This window comes from Phaethon aethereus (genome assembly GCF_964289735.1).
Source record: "Phaethon aethereus genome assembly, chromosome: 2".
In the NCBI taxonomy this organism is placed as follows: Eukaryota; Metazoa; Chordata; class Aves; order Phaethontiformes; family Phaethontidae; genus Phaethon; species Phaethon aethereus.
In genome coordinates, this window is record NC_138582.1 from 95,108,678 (window position 1) to 95,133,073 (window position 24,396).

The 24,396-nt window shown below is 47.8% G+C and overlaps 1 protein-coding gene across 3 annotated transcripts in view; it reads right to left on the reverse strand.

Annotated features, from left to right (window-relative positions):
- Window positions 1–4,706: 4,706 nt before the first annotated feature.
- Window positions 4,707–24,396, reverse strand: part of SLC22A23 (solute carrier family 22 member 23) — a gene marked incomplete at its 5' end in the record, with an annotated part of 96,010 nt that continues 76,320 nt past the window's right edge. For all 3 annotated transcript variants that reach the window (XM_082015462.1, XM_082015463.1, XM_082015461.1), the window contains 5 exons: window positions 4,707–5,486; window positions 11,268–11,391; window positions 13,197–13,229; window positions 15,870–16,102; window positions 20,215–20,317. In XM_082015462.1, coding sequence (XP_081871588.1) covers window positions 5,129–5,486; window positions 11,268–11,391; window positions 13,197–13,229; window positions 15,870–16,102; window positions 20,215–20,317 — 851 coding nt within the window. In that variant the 3' untranslated portion in view covers window positions 4,707–5,128. The remainder of the gene's footprint in view (window positions 5,487–11,267; window positions 11,392–13,196; window positions 13,230–15,869; window positions 16,103–20,214; window positions 20,318–24,396) is intronic.

A 24,396-nucleotide genomic window follows, 5' to 3' on the forward strand; every position in this document is an offset into this window, starting at 1 on the left:
CTTGCTCTATCTTCTTAGCCCCTGTTGTTGTAGTACTAGTTGGTTGTAGTACTAGTGCTAAACACTGGATTTCCTTCCATCTCTTGGGCACCGAGAACACTGGAAGGGTTTCACAAAGGGTTTTCTGGAAGTCCCTGAGGGCTGTGTAGAAGGAAAAAGCACAGCTTGAATTTTGGAGCAATAGATGCTCTTCTAGCAGTCTGACAGATGTATCATGTGTGTAAACTGAGCGTACTCATTAGAAAAATCAGAGCAGTCACTACCACCACCACCGCAAAGCGTCCTGCTGCTCCATCTCCACACTTGCTTTTAGGGAAAATGGGTACCTCTTCAAGGGCAGAGCCATGGGCTGTTTGTTCAACAAGACAGGCAGCTAAAAGGTAACTATACAAAAAACCCCAAACCCACCACAGAGCCAATGGCAGGGTGACCGTGGGCAGCTGTCGACACGTGCTGTGCTGCGGCCCACCACCTATTATTCACAGCAATTTGGAGCAACGCTGGGCGTACCAACCTTCTGAGCGAGTCCAGGTTCTTTCTTTTGCATTGTAAGTTGAACCCTGACTCAGACATAAGCTTCTGATACAGATAAAAAATACTAGTGCTGCTGCTAGACAACTCTCCCAATAACCTACAGGAAACCGATGACCTTACCTGGCTGCGGTGGCACGACCGGCAATTAAAAAGTGTAGCCGAGAGGCTGCTGATGTAGAAGGTGTAACCCCTGATGAGTCTCTTGTCCGAAGGGGTCCGAGCACCCAGTGGCTTCGACGCTGCAGGTCTGACGTGGGTGCAGAGGGCCCTTCCTTACCTGGTGGGAACAGCCATTGGTCCTTGGCCGCAGTTCAAGGCCAGAATAGCAAAAAGCAACTGTTGGAGAGTATTTTCTCTTTAATTTACACCACCCAGGAAACAGTGTCAACTCTTCTTCTGTGACCGGATGTAAAAGGTAATTAGTTGCCACTCAAGGTGCTGATTTAATTAGCCTGATTTAAAATCAGCTCGTTCTGTTGGTAGAGGAGGGCAGGGCTGCTTGCCGAGGTGTCACATTAGCTGCTGCCAGGCTCTTTCAGAGTCACTGCGAGGGAGCCAGACCACGGAGAGCAAACTGATGGGACAACGTCATTTTATTCTGTACATTTACATACAAAGTTCTTTTCAGTAGGTACAACAAATGTAACATCATGCAGACATTTAGCTTGTAAGACTGTTTTCAGTACTTGATTTAAGCTTGTGCTATGAGGAAGCACCACCAGACTATTCATGATAAAAACGTACAGTAACACGATTCTTTAAAACTTCATCAGAAACTGAAATGGGGAGGGAGGTCTCACCCACTAGACATAACATACCATACTCCTTTCCCAAAACATTTTACACAATACATTTAAAATGAGGTTTGTAATTTTATTTTTCTTAAAAAAAAAAAAAAAATAGTTACAGCAAGGGGAGATCGTCCCCCACTTAATAGTGTTGTCTTATGTGCCAGCTACAGGCGCAACTTGACTTGACATTCACAGAGTTCAGTTAATGGCACTTCTGCTTCCAATTTGGTGGCCTTTAGTGTTTGGCTCCAGGAAGTGGCAACAGTTAAGTAAAATACTTCCATTAAAAAAAAAAAAAAAAAAAAAAAGTGCCTGCTCAACGAAACCAAAAAGTAAACCACACAACCCCCTTTCTGAGTGGCCAAAAACCACTTGCGAACAGGCGACTGTCAGCCGTTTGCGGTGTCTCTGGCAACAAAAGCAGTACTGGAACCTTAAAGGGAGGGGGGAAAAAAAACAAGGTCAAGCATAACGTCACATTTTTGTTCAAACTTACAAAGATGGAAGAAAGCCCTTAAATAGCAAAACCAAAGAAAAATCCACTGATGGGCCTTAGAGGTTACTGAAGGTTCACAGAAAAAAAGGCCGAAATGGGCAGGACAGCTTTGACCGCTTCCCCTGCTGTGGCGGCCGGGAGGAGGGGCCCGAGAAAAGCCTTTCCCGGGGATGGCCGCGGAGGGGACGCGGCCGAGGGAGAGCCTCGCCCCGCCACGGGCCTAGGCAGAGGTCGGTCAGCACCTCCGCCTGTCCCTTCTGTCCTGCTGCATCGCCTGGCACCCGACTGCTCCCCACCAGATGCACTTGGAAAAAGCTTGCCACCTCTTGCTGCGCACGCGCGTGTGTGGGGAAATCGCAGAATTGTTCGCCTTTTTGGGGGAAAAAAGAGTAAAACTGGAGCTGCCAAGGCAGGAGGTTAGTTTGTGTTTTAGCGTCACGACAGAGGCAGAAGGCCAGACCAGCTGGAGAAGCTGGGGCCCCCCACGTGGCAGAAGATCAGTACCGACTACCTGGGTTCGGGGAAAAAAACCCCAAAAAGCAGCAAATCAAGTCAACCTCATAAGAATACCGAAAAAAAAAAAAATATTGCCGCTCGTTCCTGTCACCTAGTTTGTTACATAAATGTTGACGTGTTTGAACACCCGTTCTCTTCCCTGGGCCCCTCCGTCACCAGAGAGCGACCACCAGAGTAGGAAACGATAAAGCGCCGTGGACGACGGCGGTGAGCACGCCGGCACCGCTGGCAGTGCCGGCAGCAGCCGGTTGAAGGGGCTTGCGGACGGTCTGCGAGAGCCGTACCGTAGCTTGCGCGCGCGCAGAGACCACCAACGGAAGGAGCCGCTGGCTCCACGGCACGATGGACGGCAGGACACCGCGCAAGCACTCGCGGCCTCTGCGCTCGCCCCTGCTCCGCTTTCAGGCCCTTTTCCTCTTCCCTTAAGACTTGTTTTGCTCCTTCAATTTTTTTTTGTTGTGAACCCACCTTCCCTGCCCACCCCCCTCAATGTGTGTGGCTTGCAACAAGCATCTCGTATCCAAGGCAAAAGGTGTCACACGAATCTGGCACGTGAATACCGCATGAACGGGGGAGGCCTGCGTACCTCCCTCAGGTGAACGCAGACTGCACAACCCTCAGTGCAGAACAAAGAGAGAAGCCGCCGCGGCCAAGCTAGGCAGTAAAACTTGAGTGGATGGAAGATCGGGCTCTCGCCATCACAGCAAGTCTAGCAAAAGTGAAAAAAACCCAGCAGCGTAACTCAGCTGGTCCAGTGTTTCTTACCAGGCTCGAGAACCTGAATGTCCACATCCTCTGTACAAAAATTAGCAGCTTTAGGACAACATTGTTACTCTGAACACAACAATCTCTGTTGCTTCTGCAGGTCTACCTGTCCCCTCGCACTCGTCAGCGTCTGAGGCTGCGCTTCCTACTGCGTCGCCCGCTGGGGAGCACGGATCTCTGATTTATTGGGGCCTGTACAGGGACATCGGCAGCCTAATAGAGGATGGAAATTGTTAGGTACAGTAGTTAATCGACAATATATACAGCAAAGGAGGAAGGGGGAGGGAAGGTAGAGGAGGAAAGTGCGAGTGAGCGCTTTCCACGCGTACGAACGCACGATGTACATCAAACAAAGTGGCAATCATACGGACACTCCATACAACATCGACATCCTGCTGCTCTGTTTGAATGTCTGCACTACCGAGCAATCACAAATGGATGGCCTGAGTGAGAAAGGGGAAGAGGGAGGGAGAGGAGGGAGGTTAACTACAATGCAAGAAAGCTCTTTGTTTGCCAAATCCTTGCATTGAATAGATCCTCATGATATTCACACCGTGAGAACCAAAAGCCGATGGCCAAAGGGAATAGTTGGTTTGGGGGCTGGAGGAGAGGAGTCAAGCGGCCGTGATTGAAGTGGCCATCTGCACAGTAAGGAGGCAAACTGGATGTTCGCTTTGCTTAGCCTAGAGTAGGAGCAATCCAATTTAAGTAAACTTTTTTTTTCTGAATGGAAATCCTACGAGAGCAGTTGGGGAAGGGGGGAAATCTGTGTGAGTTCATGGTATATTCTTGGGTTAGAACCAGAAAACATCTCTAAAAGCCCCAAGGTGGCCAACGGCAGACTGTAAGTCATTATTCACAGACTATCAATTCATTCTTTTCCAACAGTCACGTAAGTGTTTTGTCCACTTGAAAGCCCAAACCCTGGTTCTAAAAACAGGTAAGGCAATGCCGGGACACTCATTTCCCAGGAGCGGGAATCCCCACTGCGCTGCCATTTGGAATAAAAGTACAGATCATAGCCCATGCTCCTTACTTTTTGTCCCTGCTGGTCTATGCTCTTCTCCTGGAGCAGTCCCTCAGAGATTCTGGACCTCCTGGTAATTAAAGCCATTCTCGGCAAAACTAATTTTTGCATGATAGGTCAAATAATTTACATCATCTATGTTACTATTAAACACCTGCGAGAACTATCTAAAATAGATTAATGAACTCTTAGAATGCAGAAGGCTGATTCTCACTGAAAAATCAGCTTGTTTGGGCAGGATTTTCTTCACTGCATTAGGTGAAAAGAAAAAGTACTAATTTAGAAAGTAACTTTTAAGTGCGTATAGGCTATAAAAACAAACATAAGCTGCCTAAAATGCAGTCAGAGGTTGAGTCACAACAGGTTTTTCTTTTGTTTCTTTTTTTTTGTTTTGGTGTATACAAACACAGCAGGCAACCTGGGCGCTTAGACTTTCTAGACAGGCAGAAGAATGTTGCACAAGTCTAAATTTCAGTCAATTCAACTTTGCAATGGATCCCTCTTTCCTTTAAAGAAACAAAAAAACAAAACAGAAAACACCCCCCCCCCCCATGGTTTCTTTCTTGGAATGGCTGCACCTCTTATAAGAAGATGGCTTCATTTTTGTGATCTATGAAAGGAAAAGGAAATAAAGTGCTTCTTGAGAATAAATCAAAATAAATATACATATTTAATGGCAGGAAAAAAAGAGTTCTGAAGGGCTACCTCCAGCCAGGTCTTTTCTCAGATGAGTCTTTTCCCCCATAACTTTTTCAAGAGCAATCTGCACAACAGTTGAAGATGCCAAAAGTTGCTTTAGCAGCAGAGTTGCGTTCCCCCAAGTCTGTGTCTGCTCCGTCACTGGTTTGTAAAACCTGTGCAAAACACCTTTGCCCAAAGTGCTGCTCCTCCTGCACAACAGCATCAAATAAAATAAAAAGAAAGAGTAGAAGGGAAAGAAAACAAACAAACAAAAAAAACCCCCAACCAAAAAGAGAAGGAAAAAAAAAATCCACCCAGTTACATTGACTTCATCCCATTGGCAGTGGCATTCTCGGAGATCCCGTCGCTCACAGCTGCTGAGTCGTGGAGGCCGGAGTAATCCTTGAGTTCAGAGTTTGTCAGGAGCAGGGGCTGCTCCCCCTTCTTGTGCGGCAGGAGGGGCTGCCGGGTGTAATGTTCCCCGTCCGGGATGTTCTCGGGCAGGTTCTGGTTCTTGCTCTCCGGCAGCAGCAGGATGCAGATGATGCAGATGAGCGTACAGCAGGCGAAGATGACGTGGTGGAGGAAGTAGCCTTTCTGGTTGTGGAGCTCCATGATGGGGGCGGTCAGGCGGCCGAAGCCAGCGCTGGCCAGGACCAGCCCCAGCCCTCCTCCCCTGCGAACACAGCAGAGGTGAGAGCCCGGCCCCGCAGCCCGCTCCTGCCAGCGCAGCCCCGTTGGCACCGGGGCGAGGAGCCCACAGCCCTGACGGGTCCCCCAGATTACCCCCCTTGTCTGGCACGCACCCAGGCATCCGAAATCTCTGAGGCAAACCTGGTTTGCTCACAGCTTTCACACGGCAGAGTCACTCCGGCAGGTTTGCCTCAGCGCAGGGAAATAACTTAAGCATCTTTTCACCCCCATATAACTGCCCCCACAGAAGGAGAAGCTTTTAGCCCGTGAGCGTGTAGGCAGCCCCCTAAAGTATTCCCATTTCCAAATATTCCCATATTCAGTGATGGAAAACCAGATTTTCCTTAGCATGTGAGCCTTCTCCAGCTTATACCAGGTACACCAAGAAGCAGTAAGTGCAGAAGTCAATTTTGGCTTCCTCTAAAGTACCTGGTATCAATCAGCAGTGGAGACAGGAGCTTAGGCTTTCCAGGCCACTGCCTCAATCCATTATACCAAACGCCGAGTGCTGAAATACTATCTCCATAAAAACGTGTTGTGGCTGCAACCTCTCAACACACTGACGTTGTAGCTACATGCATCATTTTCAGGAAAAAAAAAAGATAAAATAGCTAGTCATCAGAATAGAAGAACAAGAGCTTGGGATAATTTCCGATACCTCCTCTTAACTCACTGTACAAGTTGAGGTAGGTCCCTCGCTTCACTCTCTCTTGCTCTTCTCGTATCACAGAAAGGGATTACGAAAAGGTTAACATTGGTGAAATACTTAAATTGTAAATAGGTAACTTTACAAAATATTCTTTAGGGCACAAATGCTTATTTATTAAATGCAGCGTGCTCGTATATTGGTATCATACATGCACGCACTCCAAAAAAAAAGTGAAAACACATTAAAGCTTTAAAAAAAAAAAAAGTGTGAAAATAATCTCATCTCCCCCCAGTCACAAGCATGGAAGTCATTTGTGCCAGCCAAATTCAGCGTTCTCTCCTGATGCTCAGCTGTGCGAGCAACCCCTCTTGCAACTCCTCGCCTTGCTCACCAACGCCTCGCCAGGTCGCGGAGCAGCTGTGCCCGGCGTGCCGCCGGCCGCACGCCCACCTCGTTTTGAGGCACGGCTCGCGCTCCCATGGCCTGTCCCCACCGGGTGACCCCGCACAGAAGCAGCACCGCGGGCGTTTCTCCGGGGCAGACCATTCCCTCCTCCCGCCACGGCGCAACTGAGGCCTCCGGTCGGCAGAGCATCACCCTCAAGTGACTCATTTTAGCAACACCTCTAGGAGCAGCAGCTTGTCCTTGATTTTCCAAGGGCCCTGCCGCCTCCAGAGGGAGGTCTCCCGGTGAGCTTAATTGCTGGGTCCCCGCTCTCCCACCGAGCACGCCCGGGCAGCACGCTTCCTGCAGCCTCTCCGGGAGATGCCACCTCTTCCCAAACCCTCTGGTGATCAGACGGGCTCAGGAGCTGCGGTTCCTGGCCCAACAGCAGAGACGTACTGATTCGCCATGACCGCATCTTACAGAAGACAACTGCAGAAGGCAAACGGACTGCTTCACACCAACTACTTGGGGGAAAAAAAGTTTCATCAACTATTGAGCATACTAGAAATCACAGCACTATAAACCTACAAATGCCAAATTATCTCAGCCAACCACCATGTTGAAGCTGATCTTCACCCAATCCTTTCCAAAATCCACTGCTTCCTACTTGACGGTTACCAGGCAGCAAGCGCAGGTTTCAAAAGATGCTCTTGGGATGCTGACAGGATCAAAAATTCACATATGTACCCTCTAATTCTCCAGACTCAGCAGAGCATCTTTCACAGACAAGAGTGATTTCCCCAAATACAGCAAAAAGCCCTTATTAAAAACTTGCCAGCTTTCCAAAGGCAATTTAGAAACCCAGCTGAATGCGGCCATTGTGCAGCTCGCCTCCCTGCAACTTCATTACTACGCTCACACGATTAATTGACAGGACCAGCCCCAAACGCATGGCAAATCACTCTGCAAGCTGGCTGCGGAGCAACAAAAGCCCGGCTCATTCAGTGTTTGCTATGGCAAAACTTATCTCAACCACTGAGGAGGACCCAAGGTGAGTTTTAAAAGCTGCTGTAGAAGGGCATCAAGCAAGCTGAAAGGAAAACAGGAAAAGGCAACAACAAAGACGGCTCTGTCGTTACGGGTCAAGCGGCTTCAGATTTGGAGGGGGGAAAAAACGTTTTTCCATATGACATCAGTAATTAGAGCAGGCGTTACTTTAACCAGCGCCATGAGAACCTGGCAGAAGAAGGCTTGAAAATGCATTTTGGTACACATCCTAGAAGGTTTTTTTGTTTTTTTTTTTTTAACATTTGACTATACTCAAATATGAAAAGGAAACAAAAAAAGAAAACTGAAAATACCATCAGGAATTTTTTTTGCTGTTCACATGCACATCAGGAAAATAGGTACAGGGCAAAGCACCCTCATAATTCATACTGTTTGCGCAGGCGCTGTGGGGCAGCAGGTGGAAAACAAAAACGTCCAAGGTGTTTTGGGACACCGCTCCTCCTCAGTATGGGCCTTCCCGTGGCAGGGGCCTGGCGTCTGTATTTCAAACATGCTCCGAGGTGCAGATCGGGCTGAGGGAGGGGGTGCGAGGGCTGCCGGCACCCATGGTGAGCCCCAGCTTCTCGCCTCGCACCTCCGCGCCCAGCAGCGGCTGCTGCGGGGGGCTTTCCTGTGGCATTGCCCCACGGGTGATCAGAGCCCCTTCCCCGACCCCTGCTCGCCCAGCGGCAGCGAGGCAGGATACTTTATGCGAGGCTTACGGTCCTGACATGGGCAAATCGCAAAGGGACCTTGGTCCGAAATTTTTTCCCCAGAAAGGGCGTCCCTGATCGTGGGGGAGAATTTCCTTGCTCGCTACTGCAGTGATTTTTCAGACAACAGCAAAACATCCTCGCTGATATTCTTTGCTCGAACCAGGCTAAACCTAAGAAGGGGGACTTGCCCTTCTCAGTGCTGCTCAGGAGAACAGAGGAATGCTAATCCTATCTTTGGGGGCTATTTGTCTGTCTTGAGGAAACGTGTTGACGCGCGGCATGGCTCGGAGCACAGAAGAGCCAGAGGACTGCTCAGGTTGGAGGAGACTTTGGGAGAGCACCTACTCCAGCCTCTTGCACAAAATGGGGCCAACACTGAATTCAGACCAGGTTTTTTAGGGCTTTGTCCAGTCAGCTCAGCCACTTCTTGAAGTCATCCCTGAAAACCTCCATGGTTTTCCCTGCCTTTCCTGTGCAAAAGTGACCCTGTTGTGTGCTCAGTCCTAGGCCAGAGCTTCAGTGAGACACCAGGATGCCCTTGGCCTCATGTGGCAAGTCACCACCTTTGAAAAGCCAGGCCTGGTTCAGGTCCCAGTAAACAGCACTGTACCCCACTGGAAATTTGGCTTGAGACAGTTATTGGTGGGTAAAGCTCCTAATTCAGCCATCACTGCCCACTCTTAATTTCTTTGGCTGGGTAGGGGCAAAAGAGGACACGGAGAGAGAAAACCAGATCGCTTTTCCACTTGTTAGTAACTGAGCATGCAGAGGACAGGGAATAGGACACACTGCAGATTCCTCAGCCTATTTCTATTTAGTAGCCATGCAACCCGCAGTGGTGTTCCCGTCAAGATTATTAGAGATGGATTATTGGTGCCACTTTGTGCTCTAAATTCAGTGTTTGGGAGGAGCTCCATACTGAAACTGTCCAAGGAGCGGGAGCTGCTGGTGAATCCCTCCTACCTAGCACTGAGAGACAGGGGTGCAGTGCAAGGGTAGGAAGGACCCCTCTGTGCCACACGACAGTGTGGGACCTTTATGCCTCTGGAGCTGGTGGCATCTCTTGGTAATGAAGATGGCTGTTTTTCTCCTACACTGCTGTTACTGTTCATCTCAACACCACAGCAGTAGAGCTGGACGGGCACTACGCGTTGGACATCATGTCACCTCCGGGATGGGGGATTACAGGTAAAGGATTTGATCAGGGAAACCCCCGAGATGGCCCAGCTCTCTCTCTGCCTCCCTTTTCCTTCAAAGTTCCTCAAGATTCAACCAAAAGCTTATTAAGATGGTTGGAAACACTAAAGAGCATCAGAGACAGTATTTTGGGGAACAGGTTCTGAGGGAACACAAGACGGAAGGGAAGACACAAGGAAGCTTAACCACACCTCTTCCTGAGACAGGTTTAGGTACCGTCCTGAGCTCCACCTACTAATTAGAGCCCTGAGTGCATCTTATCAAGAGCTTCACGGTGGTAGGACTGCAAAGTACTGCAGAGTGTCACCATCCCTATTAATAAACAGGGACTCTGAGGCATATCCAGCTATTGTCACTCGCGTGCTGTCACCCAGCAGAGTCAGGGGAAGCAGAATTTTGGCTCTAAGCCAGGATTTTGTCCCCTTCCTTGTAGAAACAAGTGATTTAAGGAAAAAAGCTTGCTAAGTTCACACTGCACATCTGACCCTGCTTGGCAGATTCTCTTCTGGTTGACGTGGCCAATTCCTTATCTGTACGTCTTTCAAACAGAGACAAGGAGAAAATTAAAGAGGCATAAAAGCACCAAACTGACTGACATGCACATAAGTAAATAGCTGTTAGCTGTGTAATCTCCTCACCGCTCACACTGCCTTTCCCTGTGGAAATAGTGTTATCTGCAAAATGCATTCACAAAGTCAGACAGCTGGGAAGAAAAGGCCATGGATCAAGGAGACTCTGGCTACCCAACTGACAGTTTTGCTATAATACTTTTGCAAAGTTATTGAAAAGGCATGTAATTTGGAGGAAAAAAAAAAAAAAGAAAAAAAAGAGCATCCTCTTCCCTCCACCCTCTCTCCCTCCCACCCATATGACCTACATTCCTGGGAAATTCAGTGGAGTCAGGGCAGACTCCTGAATCGCTGTGGCATTGCTGAAAGCATAATCCAGAACATATGAGCACAGCCTTTGATAAGAGCGAATACATAAAATGGTACAAGAGCCTGACTATACACAGACATTTTATGGGAAGCTCTGCAGCGAAGATCATTTGCCTAATTTCTACTATCACCCAGGATGAAAGCGCTCCTCTTCAGAAAAACTTTGAGCGTCTGCTCAGATAGATCTGGGTGCAAAGAGAAAGATGACTTTATCTGCAATAAAAGCAGACCCCTCACCCTGGTGCTGTAGGAGGGGCAGGACTGCAGACTCTCGGAGCACCTATATACACCAAAAGTACGTAACGCCACATCTTGCAACACCTTTCCACCGAAGCACCCCTATAGCTGGCCCGATTAACCTGCCCTGCAGAGGCAGGGCTTGCCTGCACCCACGTCCTCTGCACACCCATGGAATTCCTCTTTTGATATCAAGCTGCAGGCTCACATGGTCACGGCTTGCACAAATCTAGCAGAGTAAGCGAAGCCGTAACACGGTTCAACCGCACAATCTGGTTTGGCTAAGTAGCTAAGACCGTACCGCACGGCAGAGCAAAGGCAGTTCATACGATGCCTGCCCCGCTGATGATCACCAGGCTGGGACACAAGGTGGAGCCATCGGAAACCAAGCCTCTCGCTCTCCAGACTGGCGTTCGCTTCGGCAGCCTGACTGCAGTGACATTAAATTAAAGAGCGTCCCAAAAACTGCTGCGAGGTCTCCAGTTATGGGGGATTTCCCCTCCCATACAATGTGTTCAGTTACACAGACAGATATCAATCGGATGAGGATAATTTCATGCCCATCCTTTGTTGAGGGGGCTCCAGTGCCTCACCTGATTACTGTGGGTGTGATTTCAGCACAGAAGAACACGCTGAGGCTTCCAACGGCATGCGAAGAAAACATACCCACGATGGAAAACGCGGTAGAGAATTTGTCTTTGACGCTGTCACTCATACCTGTCAAGACAGGTTCATAAAAAGTGAGAATGAGGACAAACTTGTGAGGAAGAAAACAAGATAATAGGTTTATGTTACTCATTCTCCCTAGACAAGAATTTGAGTCATTTTTGTAATACTAATTTAAAACTGGTATTTATAAAATCCATTCCCCCAGCAGCCGGGACACAAACATACATGAAAAAAATCATAATGTCATGCCAAAAATGGCAGCGATCTCTGAATTATTTATGCCCAGCCACCACAAAAAGGTAAAACCCAAGAAAAAAAACACATCTTTGGGCAGTCTTTTAGGCACCAGCCACTTCCCTCCCACGTTTGACAGACAAGCGGAGGCAGGCAGCGTTCATTAAGTTGCCAAGCATCTGGTACAGCTCAGTGGCTTAGGCACTGGAGAGGCTCGCAGGACAAGAGGGGAAAGAAATAAAAGTGCTCCCATTTCTGTGCTAAGCTCCTGCAGGTGATCAGTCTGCAAACTCTGTCGTAACCCCCAGCTTGACAGTCTTCGCCGGACAACCCTGGGCGAGAAAAGCCGGTGCCGTGGCTGGTGAAGCACTCCCCTAAGTCACTGTGTCCAGCAAGGCTGTTTGCTCAATCATTTCATGGCTGGATGGCAGCAAGGTTTCTAGGAACGAACAGTGTCCATCAAGCATAGGGAGAAACCCCAGTAAATCTAAAAAAACCTAAAGGAAACCGTGTCCTGGCCCCGATGATGTTACATCCCTTGATCCCCGCTCCCCACCTTCTGTGGGCAGGAGCAGGATATCGGATCCAGGGTTGTACAAGCTCATGTGGTCCATCCTGGCCAGAGAGGAGACCATGTTGTTTGCAAGAGACTGTTCCGCCATACGAGGGGAACACATCGTGCCTGATGGGAGCGCTGGGGAAAGGACTGGAGCTTTGCAAGCAACATCTCCCATCTTCCTACAGCCAAGTCCTAAGATCTGCCCAGAGAAAGGGCTGCTCATCAGCGTGCAGTCCCAAGCAGGGGCACTCTCTGCGTTGGATCCAACAAAAAGCAACACCTGCTTTTGTTCTTGCTGAACACATCAGCTCTCAGGAGAGCAAAAGGTATTCGGGAGCTCTTGGGTTACAACTTCCAAAATGTGCTACAGCCAGCTCAGGGCTAAGTCCTTTCTGCAGTGCACCCCAAGTCTAGGGGAGAGAGCAAACGCTGCCAGCAGACGGGGATCTGAGCATGCAGACTGAGGTTGTCTGAGGCTCCCTGGCTACGCCTGCATAGGGAGTCGTGCCGGGAGTCGTGACTGCTCAGCAGAACAGACCTTGGAAAAGCTGGGCCAGTACAGGTCTGTTATAGCAAATACAGAAGGGTAAAACTTGTTCCCCTGCAGCCTGTCACCGCATTGCTACTACAGTACTCCAGGTTGGGATAAGGTGCCTGGGGAAGTATTTTCTAAGGTGCTTAAGTCCCCTTATCAGAAGGGACTTTGGCATCTCAGACCTTTATAGAAAAGACCAAAGTGGGAACGTTGCTTCTGAGAAGGAGACTTTCTGAGAAAGCATTACCCCTATCTAAAAATAAACCTTGGGGGACCTCTGCATCCTCTCTGGACATGCAGAGGCAAGTCAGACTATGTGGAGGGGATGCTACACCGGGAGACTGCGTATAAACAAACGGGCCTGCCTACGAGTGGGGTCCCAAGGCTTTGCATAGAAGTGGGCTTTCTCCCTGCACCCCTCTGCGGCAGCAGCTCCGCTCTGGGTGCTTCGGTCCCGGCCTTTCGGATCCACACGCTCCCAGGGGAGCGCTTCCTGTGTGATGCAGATGCGCCCGTAAACCATACCTGAGTCTGGAAGTTGACTGTATTTTCCAATCACTGGATCCAAGATGACAGGAGTTAAGAATAAGATAAAAATAAGAGAGGAAGGGAGAGGAAAAAAGAAATATACTCTTGTTACATATGCAATCACCACCAAACAAAAAACAAACCAAAAGTAAGTCCCATGTACTCCCCCCAGCCCCCATACTCTCCTTTCCCATGCCATAACTGGCACATCTTCTCACAGCCACCAGATAGGATATATGCCGTTTCCAGGCCCCTTTCAGCTGGAGGACAGCATGCTAATGAGACAGTGATAACAAACACAGTGGTAAAGCATTTTTAAGAGTCCCCGAATTACCACTGGATGAACACAAAGGTTTCTTTGTTGTTAACAAAGGGGGAGAAGAGAAACTGCCCTCCTGCTGCAGCCCTGAGGAAATGGCCAACGGAGCCTTAGTTAGAGAGCAGTGGTGGGAGACCTCTCCTTCACCAAAACCCAGAGCTGGTGGTCCACATGTCACACTAGCCACCAGCTGCCACGCGTCCCACCCGCAAAGGAGCGCACAGCAGAACTGGGCAGCAAGGGGAAGGGCAGCGGCACGAGCTGGGCACAGCCCTGCTGCTGGTCTCCCACTAGGCTCCTGCGGCACCCCAGGCAACACCCCAGGGTCCAGAGGAAGGACTGAACACGGCGAGCCGCAAGGTCTGCCATGGGTTTGCTTTTGATGGAGAATACCCCTCTCCCTCTCTCACCCTCCTTCTCAAATTCTGATTTCATCTGCTGATTACACCCAAATCATGCTAAACTAAAACACACAGGAGGCTGTAACAGATTTCATGATCAGCAGGGTCACTGCTTCTCTCCAAACATTGTCTAGCTCTTCTGAGGAAGAAGCGGGGCATGGTCTAGAGCAGGAGGATATGAACTGCTCCGAACTTCCAAGCTGCCTTTCCCTCCTCACAAAGAAAGGGGCGAGGGCAAAGTGGGGAAGGCTGACGGGTGCATGGCATTGAGAGAAGTCTAGGTGCCAACGTAGCAGAAAGCACCTAGAGCCCATGGTTGCTTTTAGTTTTAGCAACTTTTCTCACAAAAGCACCTAAACCAGTTATGGAAAAGGTTGTAATGATTCCTACAGGGTGTTCCTCCCCACCTACCTCACCCCTTTTTTGTTGTTGAAAAACTGCAACCAGATTTTCATGGCTCTGGAGCAGACTAATGGCTCTGGCACACTTTCTCTCCTCTAAGCAATTGCATGTTTATTACCTCAACAGCCTCAACAAACATCTGATGTCCTTAAAAAAAAAAATTAGACTAATCTAGTGTAGAGATGGGCGGCACCACCACAAGAACATGGAGTTTTGGGGGACTGCACACACACACAGCGTGCATCTGCATGTCAATGCTCGCATCTGTCAACGGGCTGGGGATGAGATGGGGCCAGGGGTCTTCTCCCACTCTCAGCTGGGACTGCTGGACATGGTAAATGTGTGCTCAAAGGGAATGTAAACATCTATGCCAAGCTGGGAGCAAACACATGTTATTTTGGAGTTTCCTCCATGTCATGAAAGAGATTCCCTGTTTCCCTCCTACACTCCCACAAATAGCATGTTAGCTAAAGGTTGACTTAGTAAACGCTTTCAGGAAACACAGTCTGTAAATATGGACAGTTCTTTCTGGCTTGGGGCTGCCTTCAGCACGTAGAATGTGAAATCTTTCCATCCTCAATGCAAAAAAACTTTCTCATTAAAGCCCTTTATTATTTCCAAACTTAGAAACTAAAACCAGCAACAACCAGTGTTCTGGTGTTCATCTCCCATCCAGTTTGTCCAAAGTAAGTCTCAACCCTCTTCCCCCTTTCTTGGGGTGAGGTTTCATGGGACAGGGGTCTAATGGTTGGCAACTGTGAGAGTGGCAAAGCACATCCCACCTTTCCACTGCTTCAACACCTCTCTCATCTATCACGCTCAACTTCCTCAACCAACAGAAAATTAAGACAAGGAAATAAATTAAAAAAAGGAAAGGGAATATTTCTGTAGCAGTTTTAATAGCTGAAGAAGCTCAAAAGGGCCAGAGAAAGTTCACCACCTTCACACAAAGGAGGAGGTGGGACACTCTTGCTTTTGGTGGGAACAACCCATCCAAAAAGCTGTATCACCTCACAAAATCATGTGTATAAGTTCACATGGACCATGCATACACACCATGTTAAAAGTAGGGTCTTCCAAGTGCGTATTTCCATGCTACCTCTGTATTACTCACATGTAACAAGATGCTGAGAGCAGGCAGAGGACATATACCTATTGCTTTAACTTCTGTTTGTCTAGAGGCCATTCGAGAGGCACACTCAGGTAGGAAAGTTTTCCCTTCCCAACCCCTACCCAGATCTTTCCCCAGAGAGTATTTCACTGAAATAAAATTAAAAGTGTTTGTTTGTTTTTATGCAACAGTCCTAGAAGCAGCTCCAATGCTCAACAAGCTTCACCACGGGGACTCATCCAGAACACAATGCCTTTTGTTAATGAACCTAAGACAACAAGTGCTTGGGGAATCCTCCAGACGAATTCATCTTCTTAAACTAAGCAGGTGTACAGCATGTCAAATCTGAGAAAGGCAAAGGAAATGCTAGTATTTCCTGGTCCCTTATTCGCATGTCAAACTCATGTGGTCCCGAAAAGCTCCTGTCTCCAACTTACAGTTAAGAAGGCCCAGCTGCAGAAGCGATGCCAGAGCTGTAAGGATCATGAAAAGCAGAAGTCCTCCTCTCCTCCCCAGAAACCCGACCACCGGGCACATGGCCAGGCAGGATGCCAGCGCAATCCCAGCCATGGTATAGTAGTCCGCATAGAAGTTGTGGGTAATCGCCATCTTCGCTTCGTGCCCCATCATGCTTTTCGCAAAACAGTGGTGTATGCCATAACCAGTCAGCCTAGGGGAAACGGGAGAGGGCAAGAGGAGATCATTGTTGAAAGGGCAGACACGTGCTGCAACCGTAATTCAATGCAGGAACATGTTAATGCAGGAAGCATTTCTTCTGCTGCAGGAATACAACACCTGGTGCAAAAAGAACCAACTCAGACTTCTAGGTGCTACCATAAAAATAAGCAGTGATCAAAAGAAACCAAAGAAAATCCCTATTCAACCAGATATTCCCGATCTACTGGCTTCGTATGTTGCCCAAGATTGGTGTACGAGCAACTTTATAAGGACTCCTAGTGCACGACTGGTTTTCCCAACGTATTTCAGAACTCCCCTACCTCAAGAACATCTCTCTGTTCCCAGTGCATCCGCTGACGGCCACAGAGCCAGCACTGCTGCAGTGAAGCAGCCTGTGTGCTTGGACAGCAAAACACTGTGCAATACAAATGTGTCTTCCAGGAAGACCCACCTGCCTGTGGCATTTGGTTGTACTAAAGATTGGATCTCACTTCGCAAGTTAGCTTGTTACAACTGAAACCCCCTTAGAAATGAGTATTTGAAGTCACACATTGCACTGCAATGATTATTACAATTATGAAACACTAAGCCCTAATTCAATCTACACGTTTATACCACCCTTCATAGCAATGCGTCTCCTCTTCTTTTAAAAGTTTCTTCGTAATGCCAGTGATCAACATTTCACTCCTCTTTCTCCTGTCTCCCCCTGCTTCTCCCCAAAAAAAGGAAAGGAAAAAAGAAAATGGAAGGAGGAAAGAAGAGGAAAGAGGAAAGAAGGGGAAAGAGGAAAGAGGAAAGAAGGGGAAAGAGGAAAGAGGAGGGAGGCTGGAGGTACAGAAGGCAGATGAGAAGCCCCAAGATCACCTCTGATGTGGTACAAAACTGCACCAGCGCTGCTACGGGAGGTCAATGCTCCCAGCTGCCCCCATCACAGCACAAATACCCCTGCTGGGAAGGGCCTCCTGCCCCTGGCATTCAGACCAGACAAACCTCATGTCACAAATTAATTGTGCCTGACAGAGTGGCAGGCACAGACCCAGGTGTCCACAAAATGAATGGCAGTTACATTACACTGATATACACCTGTGTCCTCCTGGACGTCAGGAATTTGAAGCTCTGTCAGTGTAAACTGGATATTAATGTAAGCATAGAAGAAGTTGGGGGAATACACAGTTGCCAAGTGCATGACAGCCCAGGGCCTGGGGAATTTCTCTTGTGAATCAATGCTATAGTACAAAAAAACCCCCCATACCAAACACCTTCCCCCCAGTAAAAACTAGCACAAGTACTTGCTGTTACACAGGAATGTAATTTGCTTCGGATATCTAGATTACAATTGACTCCTCCCATAAGTGAAATATTAATCAGCAAAACGGTATTTAATAACAAGGCAGAGTGTGTATCTTCTCCCTCTCTCTTCTGTGCAAGCCAACACACTTGTTGAAGTTATTATTTAGGTCATGAGCTATAAACGAAATTAATGTATCATTTGCACTTTGCTTTCCAGCCTGCTTCCCCAGGAGTTACTGTATTATCTCAACTTGACCACCTCAGAACCGTTGTTTTTAAAACTAAATACATTTATCTCCTCTTGATGTCTCACAATTCCCTGCTAAAGGTTCTTTCTCCCTGTTCCACGCTACGAAAATTTAGCACAGCCCCATCTAACAGGAACAACAGAATTAAAGTTAAATAGCTTTTTTCCACCCCTTAAAAACAAACACGAGAGCTATTTCCTCACACACACATCTGCTTCGCGCTCTACTTGGACGGCAAAGAGTCTCCGTGCGCTATTGCCAGAAGTTATTGTTTGGGCTGCTTAGCTCTGGTTTAGGGTATTTCCAAATGTGCGTAATTAAAAAGGGTGAGGGAGAAGGGGAGAATTCCCCACGTAAAGGCTTTTCACAAATACAGTTAACACTGGCTATTAAATCTACCAGCTCAGCCCAAGAGGAGAACGCCGTTTCAGAAGAGAGCGAGTCGCACACCGGTCGGTGGGAGAGAGACACAAAATCATGAAACCAGAGCTGGTTCTGCAACCAACAGTGGCGGAGACAGACCCCTGAAGGGGGTTATGACTCTGGGTTACGACGGATCCACGTGCCTGTTCACAGCAGTGAAGGCGGCAGAGGAGGGCCCTGAAGCGATGAAGAAAAAGCCACAAGAGGGCTGTGTACTTCTAAACAGAGCAGAGGATGGGGGATTTCCAGTCTTCTCCTCACCTCCCATTTGGTGGAAAAACATTCACAAAAGGAATTAAAATAGGCATTTTATAAGACTGAAAAATTGGAAAATCCACCCTTTGACACGCCCCAGAAATTGAGTTTGGTTAGAGACTAAATTTTCAGCACATCTATCTCCTCTTTACAAGGTGGTCAGTTTGGACAGAATGTCTCAGAGCCTGTAACCTGCAAAACCCCCAGGCAGATGCCTGGTTTTGCCCATGTAAGCATGTCCAAGTCGAAGCCTTAGGACGCAGGTATCACATGGCTCTGTGCGGGTGTACTGGGTTTGGGTGGCAGGGTTTTGGCAACACGGGGCGCTGCAGGGGTGGCTTCTGTGAGAAGCTGCTGGAAGCTTCCCCTGTGTCCGACAGGGCCAGTGCCAGCCGGCTCCAAGATGGACCCGCTGCTGGCCAAGGCCAAGTCCATCAGTGATGGTGGTAGTGCCTATGGGGTAACAGATTTAAGAAGAGGGAAAAAAAATGGCAACAGCAATTGCAGCTGGAGAGAGGAGTGAGAATATGTGTAAGAAACAACCCTGCAGACACCAAGGTCAGTGAAGACCACGGTGAGGCCGGCTGTCCCCCTGCAGCCCATGGAGCTCCACGCTGGAGCAGATCTCCACCTGCAGCCTGGAGGACCCCAGACCAGAGCAGGTGGATGCCCAAAGGAGGCTGTGACCCTGTGGGAAGCCCACGCTGGAACAGGCTCCTGGCAGGACCTGTGGCCCCGTGGGGAGAGGAGCCCAGGCTGGAGCAGGTTTGCTGTCAGGACTTGTGACCCCGCGGGGGACCCAGGCTGGAGCAGCCTGTTCCTGAAGGACGGCACCCCGTGGGAGGGACCCAGGCTGGAGCAGTTTGTGAAGAACTGCAGCCTGTGGGAAGGACTCACGTTGCAGAAGTTCATGGAGGACTGTCTCCTGTGGGAGGGACCCCAGGCTGGAGCAGGGGAAGAGTGTGAGGAGTCCTTCCCCTGAGGAGGAAGGAATGGCAGAGACAGTGTGTGATGAACTGACCACAACCCCCATTCCCTGTTCCCCTGTGCCACTTGGGGTGGAGGAGGTAGAGAAATTGGGAGTGAAGTTGAGCCCAGGAAGAAGGGAGGGGTGGGGGGAAGGTCTTTTTAATATTTGGTTTTATTTCTCATTATCCTACTCAGATTTGATTGGTAATAAACTAATTTCCCTAAGTCAAGTCTGTTTTGCCTGTGACAGTAATTGCTGACTAATCTCTCCCTGCCTGTATCTTGACCCATGAGCTTTTCGTTATATTTTCTCTCCCCTGCCCAGCTGAGGAGGGCAATGATAGAGTGGCTTTGGTGGACAGCTGGCAACCAGCCAGGGTCAACCCACCACAAGGAGACAGCACATTCTCCCTGTGTGCCCCATACATGATTTGGGAGTGCTGAAGCACTTTATAACCTGCTGTTGAAGACCTATCAAGGATAGCTGTTACACAAGGGAGCAGGCTTGTATTTACTGGCAAAGCAACGTCTTCCTCTGCAACACAGCTATATCGTATGCAAACAACTTGTACTCGCATTAATGATTTCAAAAATCCCACCCAGGATGCCAGCAGCAGATGACTGCACGCGTAAGCGTGTACCAGCATGTGGCCATGCGAGGCCTCTGGTGCTAGCAATGCACTTGCAGCACGACACCTGAAAAAACACGTGGTTCTGCTCCCTGAAACAGCCCAGGAGTTCCTCCACGTTTGCCATAAAAAAATAATTCCCTGCAACAGGTGGTGTCTTTCCAGGATAATTTATCAGAGACACCAGTGAAGGGTCCCACACTAGGAAACAGAGGAGCTCCCCCATCATTTCCCACTACTGCTTCCAGTTCACCATCCACACAACTCTTCAAACAGGAGATAGGACTTACGAGTTCACACACAATACTACGATGTTTTTCCACAGGTTCCTTGTTCCCACCACTTTAACAATGCAGACTTTCTTCGGTCTCCTGGTGATCTCCTTTTCCAGCTCTGAAACAAACCAAATCAAAATTATTCTTTCACTGAGGAGAATGAGAAGGAGAAGTTTTGCTCGTGAAGTACAGATATTCTGAGGGATGTTCTGGAGAGCAGGACACTATCAGTTACACTACAGGAGCTATAAAAACACTGAACAACCTGCCTGAAGTCCACCTCAGGTTCCTCCTATTCTTCCAGGCTTCCCATAACCTTCTTGGGTCTGAAGAACCGCCCAAGAACTCCTTCACACTCCAAACCTTCTCCCAGCTTAAAACGTATATGTAAAATGGGGGTAGTACAGAGCCTGGTCATACCAAGCTTGATAGAAAATCTCCTGAAGAACTTCAGGATTCTGCTAATTTTTAACCCCCCCACAGGCAGGACTGTGCTTGTGCAGCTACAAGACCTGCTGCCATTCTGCAGCGCACAGCTGAAAAGCCATGGAAAGGTCTGGAGCTCAAACTCATTTTCTGTGGGAATCTTTTGAGGTTTGTTTAAATCCAGGTTTCAGAAAGAAGTGGCTAGCAGACTATGTCAGCTCTTCCTCTTCCCACCCCACTTTTCAAATATTTAAAATTGTTCTGATGGGTCTCCTAAACAGAAGACATTTCCTTAAAGAAAAATCCTTGGGCATCATCAGCCGTGACGTCTTTGCGTTTCAGAACCAAAGCCTCACCATGTCCTTGAAGTGCCGGGCAGCTGCCAGCTAACTTTCCTTTGCAATGCTGTAGTAGCACACAAGCCTCGCAAATACTGCATCTGATATTCTTGTTGGCACGGGACAAAAATGAAGGGCGCTGCTTGCTTCCCAAATATTAGCTTGGAGCTTGAGCACCCACCTAAGCACGCCAACAAAACCGCTCTTTCCCCACTAGAGGATCGGCAAGAGAGCTGCAAGGGCATAAAGTCTGGTAAAAACAGAGGCGGCTGTGGCTATAAAGAAGCATCATGAAAACGATGCGCTCCGAGAGTACAGGCTAGGGCTGGTTTTTAGGGCAAAGATGTGTGCCGCTGCTTCCTAGGCGGACTGTCCCTAAAGGCGGCCGCGCGGCCCTGTTCCGGACGGCGCACCCGCTCCCTTCGTGCGTGCGTAATTAGCCTGGGTGTCCTCAGTCGTCCGCACCGGCCTGGCCTGCCCTCCGCCGTACTCCACTGAATAGTAATCGCAATAAGAGATGCAAGATGGGGGGGGAAGAAGCGAGCCCCCGGGAAAGAAATGAGATAAATCACCCTAATTTACAAATAAAATAAAAGACACGTTTGTCTGCTGTTACTTGAAAATTGTATCATAAAAATAATAAGTCAAAGAAACACTATTTATATGCAAATAGTTGAGCTATTCACTGCCCACTGGTCTCTCCCAGTCTTCTACCTAGAGTATCTACAGGGAATGCTTCTGAGAAAAGCAGCAAAGGGTATTTTACATTAATGATTGTACTTAAGCAGAGTATTGCCGTATAAAGTATACCAATACTTTCCTCACTGTCTGATAATATCCATTTCTCCCCAGAATCTATGCAGCATGAAGCTCACAAAAGCATAAAAACAGAGGTGGAGCAAAAGAGGAAATTGGTCAAATTAATAATTGTACTACAGGAGCACTCAGCAGGCTCAGCAATGGATCAGGGCTATATTAAAAAAATAAGCAATAAAAAAAGACGGTACCTAATCTCAAAGAGCAAGGTCAAAATGATTTTTGTAGCAAGATTCTGGAAAGGAGCAAGTGGGAATAAAATAATTCAGAACAACTGAAGCAGTTAGATAAAACATAGTTATAAAGCCTATAATTGAGCCCAAGCCAAACCTCCTACAGCAAAAGACTCCAAGTAAAACATCTCCTCCTCTGTCAGCAGAAGACAGTCCCTGATGCCATATTCTTCGGATTTTCTTAATTTGGGTTTTTTGTTTCCCAAAGTAATTTTTACTTTTTTCTTTGGGAAGAGAAAGTAGATTTTATTGTCAATATGTGCTTTATTGTGCCACAACTTAATAAAATTAAGAGCAGCAACACTTGACTTGGTTGGTGTTCTCTTCAGAGCTGAACATTATTTTGCCCTCCCCTCCTGCATTGTTCCTACATTAGGGGTTGCTACAATCCATATGTTCTTTATTTATCGTCACACAACCTTCTCACGTGCACTCAGGCCACCCTTTAACCTTTCTTATACATCAGTCCTTCCAAACTAACTCCCCTTAGCGTTTTTTCACTGAACTGCTGTTCTACCCTCAAGTAACAGACAGCCCGTGGGTTATGCAACCTGATGAACACCTCCTCTGCTTAAGCTGCAGTGAGGATCACACGCGAGGGAGATCTCAGCCCTTCTCTACCCTGCCTCATGCAGCAGTCTCCCTTCAGTGGACCCTTGCTTCTGCTCTGATAGGGGTTATACTCCATGAATGCACAATGTCATTATATGAAAACATTCCAAAAGAGATTCCAGATGTAGCTGCATTAGAAGGAATAAAGAAAGAAAAAAGGAAAAGAGGAAAGAGAGAGGAAAGAGAGAGGAAAGAGAGAGGAAAGAGAGAGGAAAGAGAGAGGAAAGAGAGAGGAAAGAGAGAGGAAAGAGAGAGGAAAGAGAGAGGAAAGAGAGAGGAAAGAGAGAGGAAAGAGAGAGGAAAGAGAGAGGAAAGAGAGAGGAAAGAGGAAGAAAAAAAAAGAAAAAAGAAAGAAAAGAAAAAAAAAGAAAGAGTGCTGCCTCAAACCTTACACCACAGAATGCAAACAGCACCTAACTTTTTACTGAAAGCCTTCTGGCTCTAACAGCTATTTACTCCTCCATCCCTCTACAGTATGTTAAAACTCCAAATCTAAGTCACCTAGTCCAGATGAATGACTCTCCCCAAGTCTCCAACACCATCTATCTTTCTGATGACTTTCTCCATCCTTTATTTCTATATACACCTGTCAGATGTTCACAAAAACCCCCCACCCTATCGCAAAATCATTCATTTACAATAATAAAAAATATAATTCAGATAGCAACAAATGAGCTACGTGACTTGCAAGAAAGCCACGAACCGGCTCTCGTTTAAGCGGCGTGCTGTCCTTGGAGGTAGCCTCCTTGCACAGAAGGACCTGCCCTGACTGACTGCGATGGACATCAGGAGGGCAGCAGCTCTTAAGACTGTCCGGACTGCATAGGTCCATGTTAAGATCTTAAAAGAGAAGTCAAGCCGATGCCTGTTAAAACCCCATGGAAGCAAACTATTGCGCTCTCAGTTATTGGAATAACACCAGGAAAACTCCCCCTCCCCCCAGCTTATTCTTTGACTTTGCACTGAAGTCACCAGTTCAGAAGGAATCCGCATTAAACGTTTCAGTTCTGACTGATTTACCAGAAGGGTGAGTGTGGAAAATAAAAAAAAATATTTTTATCCATTTACTCAGAGGCCCATTATGAGTTTTCCCATACTCTGGAGCCCACACACTCTAGGCTTCCTATTCAGGGACTCGGTAGGAAAACTGTCAACAACAAGCTAACTCTTTATATCTCAGTGGAACTTAAAACTATTCATTGGGAGATTTTAAAAGTCTCATGGGGACGGGAACCCTACCAGCTTCCAGCTCCCAACGCTGCTGAATTCTCGTGGGATCCTCTGCGTTTCAGGAGCATGGCTTTCAAAATCAGAAAGTATCTTTAAAGCCTTCAAATGAAGCCACCCATCTCCGCATCACTTGGCAAAGACAAAACAGACAAAGCTCGAATCAAGCCGCTGAAAAAGGATTGTCCAAAATGACAAGTGTCCTGGGGTGATGGACTTGTGCTGGATTTTTCTGGCTGCTAAACGATACTGTCAGTAGCTCTTTGAACATAAAAAGAGCTATGGAAGCCCAGCACAGAGGCTCAATCAATCCCTGGAGCACAACAGCTCTGCAGCAGGAGGTAGATCAGTCCAAAATGCAGAGCTGAAGCAACCCACTCGCAGCTATACTGAGTTACTGGTACACAGGGTTATTTACGCCTTCCAAGATTTCTGTCTCCACAAACTCCCTTTGTGCTTATTTATTTTTTTTTAAATTTTTATTGTGGAGGACTAGCAGCCTGATACATTGCATTTTTGAAAAGCCTAATAGTAAAGGAGTATTG